Here is a 13,576-nt window from a genome sequence, read left to right as displayed (position 1 = left end):
AGTGCACTATATAGGGAATAGGGATGTAACCACAGAATAGATATACAGTAACAAGACATTGGCACGGCGGGGTAGCACAGCGCGGCAGAGTAGGTAGCACCGCAGAGTAAGTAGAACAGCGCGGCAGAGTAGGTAGCACCGCAGAGTAAGTAGCACAGCGCGGCAGAGTAGGTAGCACAGCAGAGTAGGTAGCACCGCAGAGTAAGTAGCACCGCAGAGTAAGTAGCACAGCGCGGCAGAGTAGGTAGCACAGCAGAGTAGGTAGCACATCAGTAGTAGGTAGCACAGCAGAGTAGTAGCACAGCAGAGTAGGTAGCCACAGCAGAGTAAGGTAGCACAGCAGAGTAGGTAGCACAGCAGAGTAGGTAGCACAGCAGAGTAGGTAGCACAGCAGAGTAGGTAGCACAGCAGAGTAGGTAGCACAGAGGTACGTATCTATCGCCTTCAGAAGATGATTTCAAGCTAGAAATGGAGTGGATGACGTGACAGTTTGTTATGGATGAAACCTATGGGAATCATCAAAATAAAGCATCTACATTCAGTCTTCAGCAGGACTGATGCAAATCCTGCAGCTCTGTGGGGACTCACAACAACAGAGATATGACAGAGGATCAAGAAAAACCCAATCGAACCACACACAACACATATCTATGTAACACCTCATACTGCACATAGCCAAATCCTACTACACATCATCACAATTCAGATATACTGTATGCATAGACATGTTTCCCAGCTGTGCTGGGGGATACGACGGCACCACTATCCTTATGTTGATGTCAGGATAACGCCTGTGTGGTTATTATAGGGAGGATACGGCTCTATTCTCTACCTGCCGCACCATAAGGGATGAGCTGCTGCAGTGCACAGTGGGAAGGCTGTTAGACCTGGAGGAGCTGTCAGTCACAGAGTGAGCAGCCCAGGAGCCCACAACCACTGGCTCCGGGGAAGGTATAAGGGCTTTTAGAGAGAGCTTGTGATTATCATGATTCCTTTCTCCATGGATGACGAGCCGCGTTTCTCTCCTCTCCAACAACAAATGTGCACATGCACGCACACCTCTGTGATTATCACCGTCGTCCAAGGATGCTTTGTTTCTCTCCTCTCCAACACACACAGATGCAAGCCTCTGTGATTATGAGGCTCTCGGTCTCCTCGAGTAGGCAGGATTGAGCAGGCCTGGCCCACCCTCCTTCTCTACTGACTAAGAGGGCATTAACCTTGAATACCATCTCCACGAGAAGCCACCCGCCCACCAGACATTTGGAAAATCACAGACGCATTGTTGCTCCAACCATCGTGTAATTGGAGCAGGGTACTTTAAACTGAGTATAATGAAGAATAATTGAAATGATTGGAGCTCTCAAGAAAGGCCATAGGGATCTTTATTTTACAAAACCAACAAGTGGAGGCTATATGGGTAGCATCAGTAACTAACTATTGAATTAAAGTGGCCAGAGTTCAGGTGGGCCTCCACTCTGCAGGAAACAAAGAAAAGGATGGGTGCTCAACAACGACAACAATCATGAGAATGGCTTACCAAGAAAAACTTCCAAAAGACTAATTCCAGGTAAAAGGGAGTTTGATCTATTTTACTTTGTTGAGTGCTCCAACTCCTTTCTAACTGGAATTAGTCCTTTTTAACTTTTTCTTGATAAGCCCTTCTCATGATTCTCTGGATTGAAGTGTTGTTTAATTATTGTAGAAGGGATCATCTGTTCTCAGTGACTTACTGCTGTTAACTAAATCAAATGTATCCATCTAACAAGCATAACTTTAATGGGTAGTCATTTAAAAGGATACAAGACTAACAGGAAACTCTAGTCAAGGCTACAGCACTGACACAATACATGCTTATCTACCTGCAGAGGTACCTATCCAAATCCAATCACGACTGGAACACAATAACCTAATACAGACATGGCATGATACTGGAAATTAGGCTATTGCATCTAATACGTGTACATCTGACTGGAACCATCCAATCTCTCTGAATGGAGGCACAATCCAATCAACGACCGGATGTGTTTTAATAATAGGTGTAGTAGGCTCAATAATTATGCTGTATGTGTACAGTAGAGTGTGTTGATTGGCTTTTGAGATTATTCCTCAACAGAGAGACCAGCGAACAGAGCAGCATGCTATAGAGGTGCCTGCTGCCAAATCAACACAGCAGCAGGCTGAGAAGAGGTGGTATGTAGTAGTGAGGTGAGTTGGCCTGCAGTAGTGAGATGAGGTGGTGTGGTCTGTAATAGTGAGGTGGTGTGGTCTGAAGTAGTGAGGTGAGTTGGTGTGGTATGAAGTAGTGAGGTGGTGTGGTGTGGTATGTAGTGGTGAGGTGAGTTACATTTACATTTACATTTAAGTCATTTAGCAGACGCTCTTATCCAGAGCGACTTACAAATTGGTGCATTCACCTTATGATATCCAGTGGAACAACCACTTTACAATAGTGCATCTAACTCTTTTAAGGGGGGGGGGTTAGAAGGATTACTTTATCCTATCCTAGGTATTCCTTAAAGAGGTGGGGTTTCAGGTGTCTCCGGAAGGTGGTGATCTGACGTCCCGCTGACCTGGCGTCGTGAGGAGTTTTGTTCCACCATTGGGGTGCCAGAGCAGCGAACAGTTTTGACTGGGCTGAGCGGGAACTGTACTTCCTCAGAGGTTGGGAGCGAGCAGGCAGAGGTGAATGAACGCAGTGCCCTTGTTTGGGTGTAGGGCCTGATCAGAGCCTGAAGGTACGGAGGTGCCGTTCCCTCACAGCTCCGTAGGCAAGCACCATGGTCTTGTAGCGGATGCGAGCTTCAACTGGAAGCCAGTGGAGAGAGCGGAGGAGCGGGTGACGTGAGAGAACTTGGGAAAGTTGAACACCAGCGGGCTGCGGCGTTCTGGATGAGTTGTAGGGTTTAATGGCACAGGCAGGGAGCCCAGCCAACAGCGAGTTGCAGTAATCCAGACGGAGATGACAAGTGCCTGGATTAGGACCTGCGCCGCTTCCTGCGTGAGGCAGGGTCGTACTCTGCGAATGTTGTAGAGCATGAACCTACAGGAACGGGTCACCGCCTTGATGTTAGTGAGAACGACAGGTGTTGTCCAGGATCACGCCAAGGTTCTTAGCACTCTGGGAGGAGGACCAAATGGAGTTGTCAACCGTGATGGCGAGTCATGGAACGGGCAGTCCTTCCCCGGAGGAGAAGAGCAGCTCCGTCTTGCCGAGGTTCAGCTTGAGGTGGTGATCCGTCATCCACACTGATATGTCTGCCAGACATGCAGAGATGCGATTCACCACTGGTTATCAGAGGGGGGAAAGGAGAAGATTAATATGTGTGTCGTCTGCATAGCAATGATAGGAGAGACATGTGAGGATATGACAGAGCCAAGTGACTTGGTGTATAGCGAGAATAGGAGAGGGCCTAGACAGAGCCCTGGGGACACCAGTGGTGAGAGCACGTGGTGCGGACAGATTCTCGCCACGACCTGGTAGGCGCGACCTGTCAGGTAGGACGCAATCCAAGCGTGGCCGCGCCGGAGATGCCCAGCTCGGAGAGGGTGGAGAGGAGGATCTGATGGTTCACAGTATCAAAGGCAGCCGATAAGTCTAGAAGGATGAGAGCAGAGGAGAGAGAGTTAGCTTTAGCAGTGCGGAGCGCCTCCGTGACACAGAGAAGAGCAGTCTCAGTTGAATGACTAGTCTTGAAACCTGACTGATTTGGATCAAAGAGAGTCATTCTGAGAGAGATAGCAGGAGAGCTGGCCAAGGACGGCACGTTCAAGAGTTTTGGAGAGAAAAGAAAGAAGGGATACTGGTCTGTAGTTGTTGAATCGGAGATGGAGTGTAGGTTTTTTCGAAGGGGTGCAACTCTCGCTCTCTGAAGACGGAAGGGACGTAGCCAGCGGTCAAGGATGAGTTGATGAGCGAGGTGAGGTAAGGGAGAAGGTCTCCGGAAATGGTCTGGGAAGAGAGGAGGGGATAGGGTCAAGCGGGCAGGTTGTTGGGCGCCGGCCGTCACAAGACGCGAGATTTCATCTGGAGAGAGAGGGGAGAAAGAGGTCAAAGCAAGGGTAGGGCAGTGTGAGCAGAACCAGCGGTGTCGTTTGACTTAGCAAACGAGGATCGGATGTCGTCGACCTTCTTTCAAAATGGTTGACGAAGTCATCAGCAGAGAGGGAGGAGGGGGGAGGAGGGGGAGGAGGATTCAGGAGGGAGGAGAAGGTGGCAAAGAGCTTCCTAGGGTTAGAGCAGATGCTTGGAATTTAGAGTGGTAGAAATTGGCTTTAGCAGCAGAGACAGAAGAGGAAATGTAGAGAGGAGGGAGTGAAAGGATGCCAGGTCCGCAGGGAGGCGAGTTTCCTCCATTTTCCGCTCGGCTGCCCGGAGCCCTGTTCTGTGAGCTCGCAATGAGTCGTCGAGCCACGGAGCAGGAGGGGAGGACCGAGCCGGCCTGGAGGATAGGGACATAGAGAGTCAAATGATGCAGAAAGGGAGGAGAGGAGGGTTGAGGAGGCAGAATCAGGAGATAGGTTGGAGAAGGTTTGAGCAGAGGGAAGAGATGATAGGATGGAGAGGAGAGAGAGTAGCGGGGAGAGAGAGCGAAGGTTGGGACGGCGCAATACCATCCGAGTAGGGGCAGTGTGGAAGTGTTGGATGAGAGCGAGAGGGAAAAGGATACAAGGTAGTGTCGGAGACTTGGAGGGGAGTTGCAATGAGATTAGTGGAAGAAAGCATCTAGTAAAGATGAGGTCAAGCGTATTGCCTGCTTGTGAGTAGGGGGGAAGGTGAGAGGGTGAGGTCAAAGAGGAGAGGAGTGGAAAAGAAGGAGGCAGAGAGGAATGAGTCAAAGGTAGACGTGGGAGGTTAAAGTCACCCAGAACTGTGGAGGTGAGCCATCCTCAGGAAAGGAACTTATCAGGGCGTCAAGCTCATTGATGAACTCTCAAGGGAACCTGGAGGGCGATAAATGATAAGGATGTTAAGCTTGAAAGGGCTGGTAACTGTGACAGCATGGAATTCAAAGGAGGCGATAGAGCAGATGGGTCAGGGGAGAAAGAGAGAATGTCACTTGGGAGAGATGAGGATCCAGTGCCACCACCCGCTGACAGAACGCTCTCGGGGGTGTGCGAGAAAACGTGGGCAGACGAGGGAGAGAGCAGTGGAGTAGCAGTGTTATCAGTGGTAATCCATGTTCGTGCAGTGCCAAAAGTCGAGGGACTGGGAGGGAAGCATAGGCTGAGATGAACTCTGCCTTGTTGGCCGCGATCGGCAGTTCCAGAGGCTGCCTGAGACCTGGAACTCCACGTGGGTCGTGGCGCGCTGGGACCACCAGGTAGAGTAGCAGCGCCACGCGGTGTGAAGCGTTTGTATGTCTGTGCAGAGAGGAGAGAACAGGGATAGACAGACACATAGTTGACAGGCTACAGAAGAGGCTACGCTAATGCAAAGGAGATTGGTATGACAAGTGGACTACACGTCTCGAAGTTCAGAAAATTAAGCTTACTGCAAAAATCTTATTGACTAAATGATATAGTACTGCTGGCTGTGAAATAGGCTAGCTAGCAGTGGCTGACGTTGTTGACTTTGTTTGAAAGTGTAGCTGCTAGGTAACCTCTAACTGGCTAGGTAACCTCGACAATTACTCTAGACTAACAATTATCTTGGATACAAAGACGGCTATGTAGCAGCTAGAGAAACAAATCAAACTGTTGTACTGTAATGAAATGAAATGTAATACTACCTGTAATACTACCTGTGGAGCAAAGCGGAATGCAACTACTCGCTCCAAACCAACGGAAGTGCGTATGTAAAGGAGAGAGCAATAGAAGTGTTGTTTCTTGTATTATTGTCTTTGGTGTCTTAGAGGACTGCTTCACCTTAATGTCCCTTTCCCTTTTTTTCTGTCCTTATTTTGTCCCACTTTGTCCCTTCTTTGTCCTTCTTCTCTTCTGCAACTAGACACTCCTTGTTAGCTAGCAGCTTCTTTCAGGAATGTCCTAGCAACTGCCTAGCAACAGGTAACAACTTAGCTAGCTAAGATATTTATGAAAAATTGTTACTTTTTTCAAAAGCCTTTCTTCTTGTTTGCTGCTTGTTTGGTCTCCTATTCAGTTTGCAGTTTTCTTTAGATTTTTTTCGATGTACTTTCTCTAAAAAACATTTAAATTTCAATATTTGTAGGAGCTCATCTTTTCAGCTGCTGCTGCTTAATTTGGAACTCCGGAACGAAGTTGGTGTGGTTGAAGTAATGTTGAGTGTGGTGATGTGTGTGGAATGTAGTAGGTGAGGTGAGTTGGTGTGGTGATGTAGTGGTGAGGTGAGTTGGTGTGGTATGAATAGTGAGTATGGTGTGGGTGAGTATGGTAGTGTGAGGTGAGTTGGTGTGGAATGTAGTGGTGAGGTGAGTTGGTGTGGTATGAAGTAGTGAGGTGGTGTGGTGTGGTATGTTATTGGTGAGGTGAGTTGGGGTGTGGGTAGTAGTAGTGATGGTGAGTTGGTGTGGTTGTATTCGGTGAGTCGTAGTTGGTGTGGTAATGTATTGGATGAGGTGAGTTGGTGTGGTGAATTAGTGAGGTGGTGTGGTGTGGGTCTGAAGTAGTGAGGTTGAAGTTGGTGTGGATGTATGAGTGGATGACTGGTGAGGCAGTGGTCGCCCTGAAGGTAGTGAGCGTGAAGGTGGCCTGAAGTAGTGGGATGAGGTGGCCTGAAGTAGTGGGATGAGGTGGCCTGAAGTAGTGGGATGAGGTGGCCTGAAGTAGTGGGATGAGGTGATGTGGTCTGTAGTAGAGTAGGGTAGAGTGTGTTCTTTACCAGCTGGGGGTCGATCTCCCCTACAGATTGACTCTGCACTGCGTTGAGGAGCTCCTCCAGTTCGCTGAAGGAAAGTTTGCTCAGCTTGAGCTTGTCCATGGCCAGGTGCTGGTGTTCTCCATGGAACAGCCTCCTCCACAGGTTGTCCCTGCGACAGTGGCCCATGGCCTGTTCCACACTCGCCTGGATCTGGCTCTGCGCACAGCCCACCTGGATTGATGATTGAATCAATACATTTATTTGACCAATTTAAAATACAGAGCCTATAATTTAATATATATGCAATAACTCCTACATAAAGATATAGGTAAGCTGATTTAATTTTCTATTGTATAGAAATGGTAACCTACAATTGCCTCATCCATGTGAATACATCAATACACGCACTAAAAAGTTAAAAACACAATGAAGTCTTAGCGGTCCTGGAGAACCCTACCTCCTGGTTGAGCAGGGGGAACAGATGAGAGGGGTAGAGGAGATCCTGGGCCCCAGACCCTTGGGGACCAGTCAGGGGATAGAACTCGTTCCCAACGCTGGGGGTAGAGATGAAGGTGTCTGGGGCTGAGGCTGCAGGGGGGGTCTCCTCCCAGAGGTCCAGTTCAAGGTCCAATACCCCACCTGGTCCTGTACCTCTCTCAGGGGGAACCCTTCCTGCCAGGTTGCTGACCTCACAGTGTATCTGGGAAAGCTTTTTGAAGCGACGCATGTCAGCCGTCAGCCGGGGGAACAGCTCTCTCTGGCTGGTCATTATCACGTAGTAACGCAGCCTGAAACATAAACACGCAAGGACACGTCACACACACAGATTGAGAAGACAGATAAGTCAATGTTATTGCAATGCAACTTCATACAGAGTTATTGGTACAGCACAGTTTCATTTTAATGTAACCTACTGTACAGAACACTATCCTATTGTTTTCAATAGCAACCTACTGTCTGAAATTGTAACCTTTCCCAAAATGATTTCCACCTTCCATTGTGCGATATATAATCCCTCCTTTCATCTCTCTGTACCTCAGCAGATGTCTCTCTCCCTCCGACTGCTCCTCAAACGGAGCGGCATTGTGACACACCAGCAGGGACACGTCAAAATCGTCATGGTGACGCAGGCCTTCAAGGTCCTTGTAAGAGCCCGAGCTAGATGAGAAGAACAGGTCATGCATAATGTATGTTTAATTCACGGAGGTGTGTGTGTGTCCATAGCCTACCTGTTCCACAGTGCAACCAGACCGTACTCATGCAGGTCACTGCTGGGTGGTGCCCCCTTCTTGCCATCGCTGGTCATTGCAGCCTTGGACATGCGAAGGGGCTTCATGCCGTAGGTGACAGCATGGTCAGTAATGTAGTTATACAGCTGGTGAGCTGTGATCATCCCCGTAGAGATGGAGAAACTCCCTGATGGACAGACAAACAGACAGAAGCATAAGTTTACCGACAGGACATAGGCCTGGATTCAACCCAACACAGATTAGCGGCCTACGCACAGCGATAGACTTTCAGGAAGTCCAGGATCCAGTTGCAGAGGGAGGTATTTAGTCCCAGGGTCCTTAGCTTATTGATGAGCTTTGAGAGCACTATGTGTTGAACGCTGAGATGTAGTTAATGAATAGCATTCTCACATAGGTGAGAATCTCACATTCCTTTTGTCCAGGTTTTTTGTCCACAATCCTTTTGTCCAGGTGAGAAAGGGCAGTGTGGAGTGCAATATAGATTGCATCATCTGTGGATCTGTTAGGGCGGTATGCAAATTGGAGTGGGTCTAGGGTTTCTGTGATAATGGTGTTGATGTGAGCGATGATCAGCCTTTCAAAGCACTTCATGGCTACAGACTTGAGTGCTATGAGTCGGTAGTCATTTAAGCAGGTTACCTTGGTGTTCTTGGGCACAGGGACTATGACGGTCTGCTTGAAACATGTTTGTATTACAGACTCTGACATGGAGAGGTTGAAAATGTCAGTGAAGACACTTGCCAGTTGGTCAGTGCGTGCTCGCAGTACACGTCCTGATAATCCGTCTAGCCCTGCGGCCTTGTGAATGTTGACCTGTTTAAAGGTCTTACTCACATCGGCTGCGGAGAGTGTGATCACACAGTAGTACGGAACAGCTGGTGCTCTCATGCATGTTTCAGTGCATGTTTTCGAAGCGAGCATAGAAGTAGTTTAGCTCGTCTGGTAGGCTTGTGTCACTAGGCAGCTCTCGGCTGTGCTTCCCTTTGTAGTCTGTAATGGTTTGCAAGCCCTGCCACATACGACGAGCGTCGGAGCCGGTGTGGTACGATTCGACCTTAGTCCTGTATTGAGGCTTTTCCTGTTTGATGGTTCGTTGGAGGGCATAGCGGTATTTTTTATAAGCTTCCGGGTTAGAGTCCCGCTCCTTGAAAGTGGCAGCTCTAGCCTTTAGCTCAGTGTGGATGTTGTCTGTAATCCATGGCTTCTGGTTGGGGTATGTATGTACGGTCACTGTGGGGACGACGTCATCGATGCACTTATTGATGAAGCCAATGACTGATGTGGTGTACTCCTCAATGACATCGGAAGAATCCCGGAACATATTCCAGTCTGTGCTAGCAAAACAGTCCTGTAGCTTAGCATCTGCTTTATCTGAACACTTTTTAATTGACCGAGTCACTGGGGCTTCCTGCTTTAATTTTAGCTTGTAAGCAGGAATCAGTTGGATAGAATTATGGTCAGATTTGCCAAATGGAGGGCGAGGGAGAGCTTTGTATGCATCTCTGTGTGTGGCATAAAGGTGGTCTAGAGTTTTTTTCCCCTCTGGTTGCACATTTAACATGCTAATAGAAATTTGGTAAGACGATTTAAGTTTCCCTGCATTAAAGTCCCCGGCCACTAGGCGCGACACCTCTGGATGAGTGTTTTCCTGTTTGCTTATTGCGGAATACAGTTAATTGAGTGCGTTCTTAGTGCCAGCATCAGTTTGTGGTGGTATGTAGACAGCTACAAAAAATACAGATGAAAACTCTCTAGGTAGATAGTGTGGTCTACAGCTTATCATGAGATACTCTACCTCAGGTGAGCAAAACCTCAAGACTTCCTTAGATATTCTGCACCAGCTGTTGTTTACATAGTCCACCCCCCCTTGTCTTACCAGACGCCGCTGTCCTATCCTGCCAATACAGCGTATAACCACCCAGATTTATGTTGATAATGTCGTCGTTCAGCCACGACTCTGAAGCATAAGATATTACAGTTTTCAATGTCCCGTTGGTAGTTTAATCTTCCTCGTATGTTGTCTATTTTATTTTCCAATGATTGCATGTTAGCTAGTAGAATGGAAGGCAGTGGGGGTTAATTCGATCGCCTATGAATTCTCAGAAGGCAACCCAACCTCCGTCCTCTTTTCACGCAAATGACGGGGATTTGGGCCTGTTCCCGGGAAAGCAGTATGCTCTTCACGTCGGACTCGTTAAAGAAAAAAAAAAGCTTCTGCCAGTTCGTGGTGAGTAATCGCTGTTCTGATGTCCAGAAGTTATTTTCGGTCATAAGAGACAGTAGCAGCAACATTATGTACAGAATAAGTAAAAACAATAAGTTACAAACAACGCAAAAAAAACACGTTTGGTTAGGAGCACAAAACGTCAGCCATCTTCTCCGGCGCCATGATACAATTTCCCAGTTGTCAATGGAGATCATGCTAACTGTTCAGCTCAAGCAGAAATCACATTTAAAAGTCAACCGCAAAGCACCGGTTGTTGATCTGTGTTGGTTTTAATTCTGGCCTTATACATACTGCTGGGACTCTTTTCAGGATTTAGTTGTTCAGGTGGGTAGAGTCAGACTCACCCTGGAAGACGTGGTTTCGTCTGAACTTGGGGATGTCAGGGTGATGAGCTATGAAGTCCTCCAGGAAGCTGGTCAGCTGGTATCCCTGCTGCAGGGTCATGTGACAGCCCACCAGGGACTGGTGAACCACCCGTAGGTGGAAGTCATAGCTGAACGAGTGCACATGCATCAGGCCAATCACCTTATCACACTCCTCCGTGAAGAGCATGGAGAGCTGGAGGAGAGAGGGCGACACAGTGTAGACACTCACTACAGATTTCTGTAAGGGCTGTGGGAATGGGATCGGACACACACACACACACACACACACACACACACACACACACACACACACACACACACACACACACACACACACACACACACACACACACACCTCAACCAGAGGAAGAGGATCTCATGACCTACCATTCACACAATCATCTGAATTAATATCAAGCCAGTATTGGCAGTATCATATGCACAATTCAATGTTTAATAATAAATGTTTGTGAAGTTAGGCCTAGCTCCTCTCCCTCTCTCTGCATTGCTATCCATCTAGTGTCTAATGGTAATAGCAGACCCATTAAAGTCGTCTACATCGGTAGGAAAAACCTCCCTGCTGTTTCAGCCGTTCTCAGAGCCCATTGTCTGTCTGTTTGTATCCACCCAATCTGTGGCGGCATCCACTTAAAGTGCTTCTACTCCTCTACTACCACCCCTCCTTTGTGAGAGGCTTTTGTAAGCAACTGTGATATCAATCAACTTCATAATTGTATCTTAGTTAATTAAATCCAACATCAAAGCGGAGGCTTACAAAAGCATTAACGGCAAAATGCTAATGTTGAGGTGAAAGACTGGAGCATGCAGTGATTACAACACAATACGAAGAACTGCGGTTCGGAGAGGGGTGTTTGGAGGGGGATGGAGGGTAAATGCTATTACTGCTGCTGCTTTCATCTTGACCATTTGCCTGGAACAAATGCAAATAGGTCTTATCATATCAAAGAGTCAGCGAAAAAACATTTAATGCCAGTACTAGTCAAGAGGCATTCATTACACATCAAGAAAAAGTTATTTTCCTTTCCTTTTAAAGTCAACGTAACGAGTTGAACCTTTCACCACCTCTCTGAAGAAGTGAACGTTTTGTACCAGACTTAGCGCAAACTAAAATGGCTAGGGCAGACACCTTCAATAAAATAAAAGCACAGAAAACAGAGAGTACATTTCTCCAGTGGTATAGACTGTAGAAGAGATTGAAGGCAAGAACATTGTAGTAGTGTAATGTCAGAAGTCGGAACAGGCTGGTACAAAGTGGTTTAATGGTTCTGTTGGTCAGTGTTCCCCAGCGGAGATTGAGAGATCTGGAGCCTAATTAACTGAAACCTCTGACTCCTGAGCCCACAAGACCACTGAAGCGATTAGGGGTACAAACTGCCCTTTAGCAGTGAAGCCACAGAGATACACTATTAATAATACTATATAATTATGTTACTATTTAATCCAACATGTATTAGGGACCTGTTAACTGCTGGGTCAACACTGTGATTGCTCAGGCATTTACCAACTGCCATTCGGAACTAAAAACTATTTTGGTTATACCTTTCAAACTTACTTGAACGTACTAATGTTCATGCTAAACTTTTCAAACTGTTCACAGGTGCTAGCAAAGAGGAGGTTAAACATATATAACTTTGTTAAAAAGTACATTTAAAAAAAAAAGAGACTTTATATTACAACAACGACAGAGGATGACAGTGGATTAGAGCTGCAAAAATCGATACTACGGAGGATTCTTAATCAGAGGCCATCCAGGAAGCAGAAAAAACACATACGAGTTGATTAGAGTAGAGCGAGAGAGAAAGGAAGGCGGGGCCAGACACGGACATGATTAGAGCATATCAGAAGGCTTGAAGAAGATCCCAAATCCTTGGACCAATGGGTCACCAACTCACAAGACCCCAGAACAGGTGACGAAGTTTGAACTCATAAATGTACTAAAGAAATCACAGACAGATGCTTGAATAAGACAGGGGAAGTCAGAAGTTTGCTCATTCCAGATTTGAGCTGCAAAGAAAAACACAGGGAAAGACAGTAACAGTAAGTATTCTGCAAAAAGAGTAGCATTTAGGCTAGTTTATTCACCAGCTGCATGACAAACACAGACTGATACAGGAAGAGCTTGGAGGGAGGGTCACAATGACCCACAGACAGACAGCGAATCAAAGCTCAGCATCATTCTGGCCAGTTTGGCCCAGCAGCAAGATGAAGATGTAGACTGAGACAAAGGACTGAGATGAACCCAAAAGTCACAGCAGAACAGAACATGTAGGGAAGTATGACATTGGAGCCCAGAGCTCCACCAGGCTGCACTGAAGATGGCTTCCTCTGTCTGATTGAATCTATCATCATTCCTCAGAAAGAGAGAAAGAGAAAAAGAGAGAGAGAGCGAAAGATAAAGTAGATAGAGGGATCAGGGGACATTGCAGCAAGCAGAGAGGGGGGAGACACCACGCCCCTAGTTCTGTGACATACTGCAGAGTCAGAGACTGGTGTGGCATCAGGGAATATCTTGAGACGGAAAGGTTTTGAGGTGAGGAGGGAGCCCTGATGGAGAGAGGACATGAAATGGGACTAGACAGACACAGACAAATACTCACAGAAACATACACAGACACACACAGAAGGAAAGGAAATGGACAAGCAAAGAACATGAGACATGCAAAAGACAATTGTCAGAATAGAGCTCCCAAGCTTGTAGTCCTAAAAAACGGAAATGAGTTACCTCTGGTTTGTTGGTCATCCCTATGGGGAAATGGATGGGGAAATAATGGGGTTTTGGGATAAACACATAAAATAAGTTCTGAGGTTAACACAGGCTTAAGAGATTCTCATCCAAGATGGCATAGCAGTCAGACGTCATTTTGTCCTCGTCTTGTCCCGTATATATATGTATATATATATATATATATGTATATATATATATATATATATA

General features: G+C 46.9%; 1 protein-coding gene across 1 annotated transcript in view; it reads right to left on the bottom strand.

Moving 5' to 3' along the window:
• Positions 1-13,576, bottom strand: part of LOC112068506 (KICSTOR complex protein SZT2) — a 28,304-nt gene that overhangs the window by 8,020 nt on the left and 6,708 nt on the right. The window contains exons 2-6 of the mRNA XM_024135664.2: positions 10,603-10,816; positions 8,011-8,197; positions 7,817-7,939; positions 7,239-7,569; positions 6,803-7,012 (exon numbers count right to left, since the gene is read on the bottom strand). Coding sequence (XP_023991432.1) covers positions 6,803-7,012; positions 7,239-7,569; positions 7,817-7,939; positions 8,011-8,197; positions 10,603-10,816 — 1,065 coding nt within the window. The remainder of the gene's footprint in view (positions 1-6,802; positions 7,013-7,238; positions 7,570-7,816; positions 7,940-8,010; positions 8,198-10,602; positions 10,817-13,576) is intronic.

The sequence above is a fragment of the Salvelinus sp. IW2-2015 genome, unplaced genomic scaffold, assembly GCF_002910315.2.
Source record: "Salvelinus sp. IW2-2015 unplaced genomic scaffold, ASM291031v2 Un_scaffold542, whole genome shotgun sequence".
In the NCBI taxonomy this organism is placed as follows: domain Eukaryota; kingdom Metazoa; phylum Chordata; class Actinopteri; order Salmoniformes; family Salmonidae; genus Salvelinus; species Salvelinus sp. IW2-2015.
This window is presented reverse-complemented; position numbering and strand designations above follow the sequence as displayed.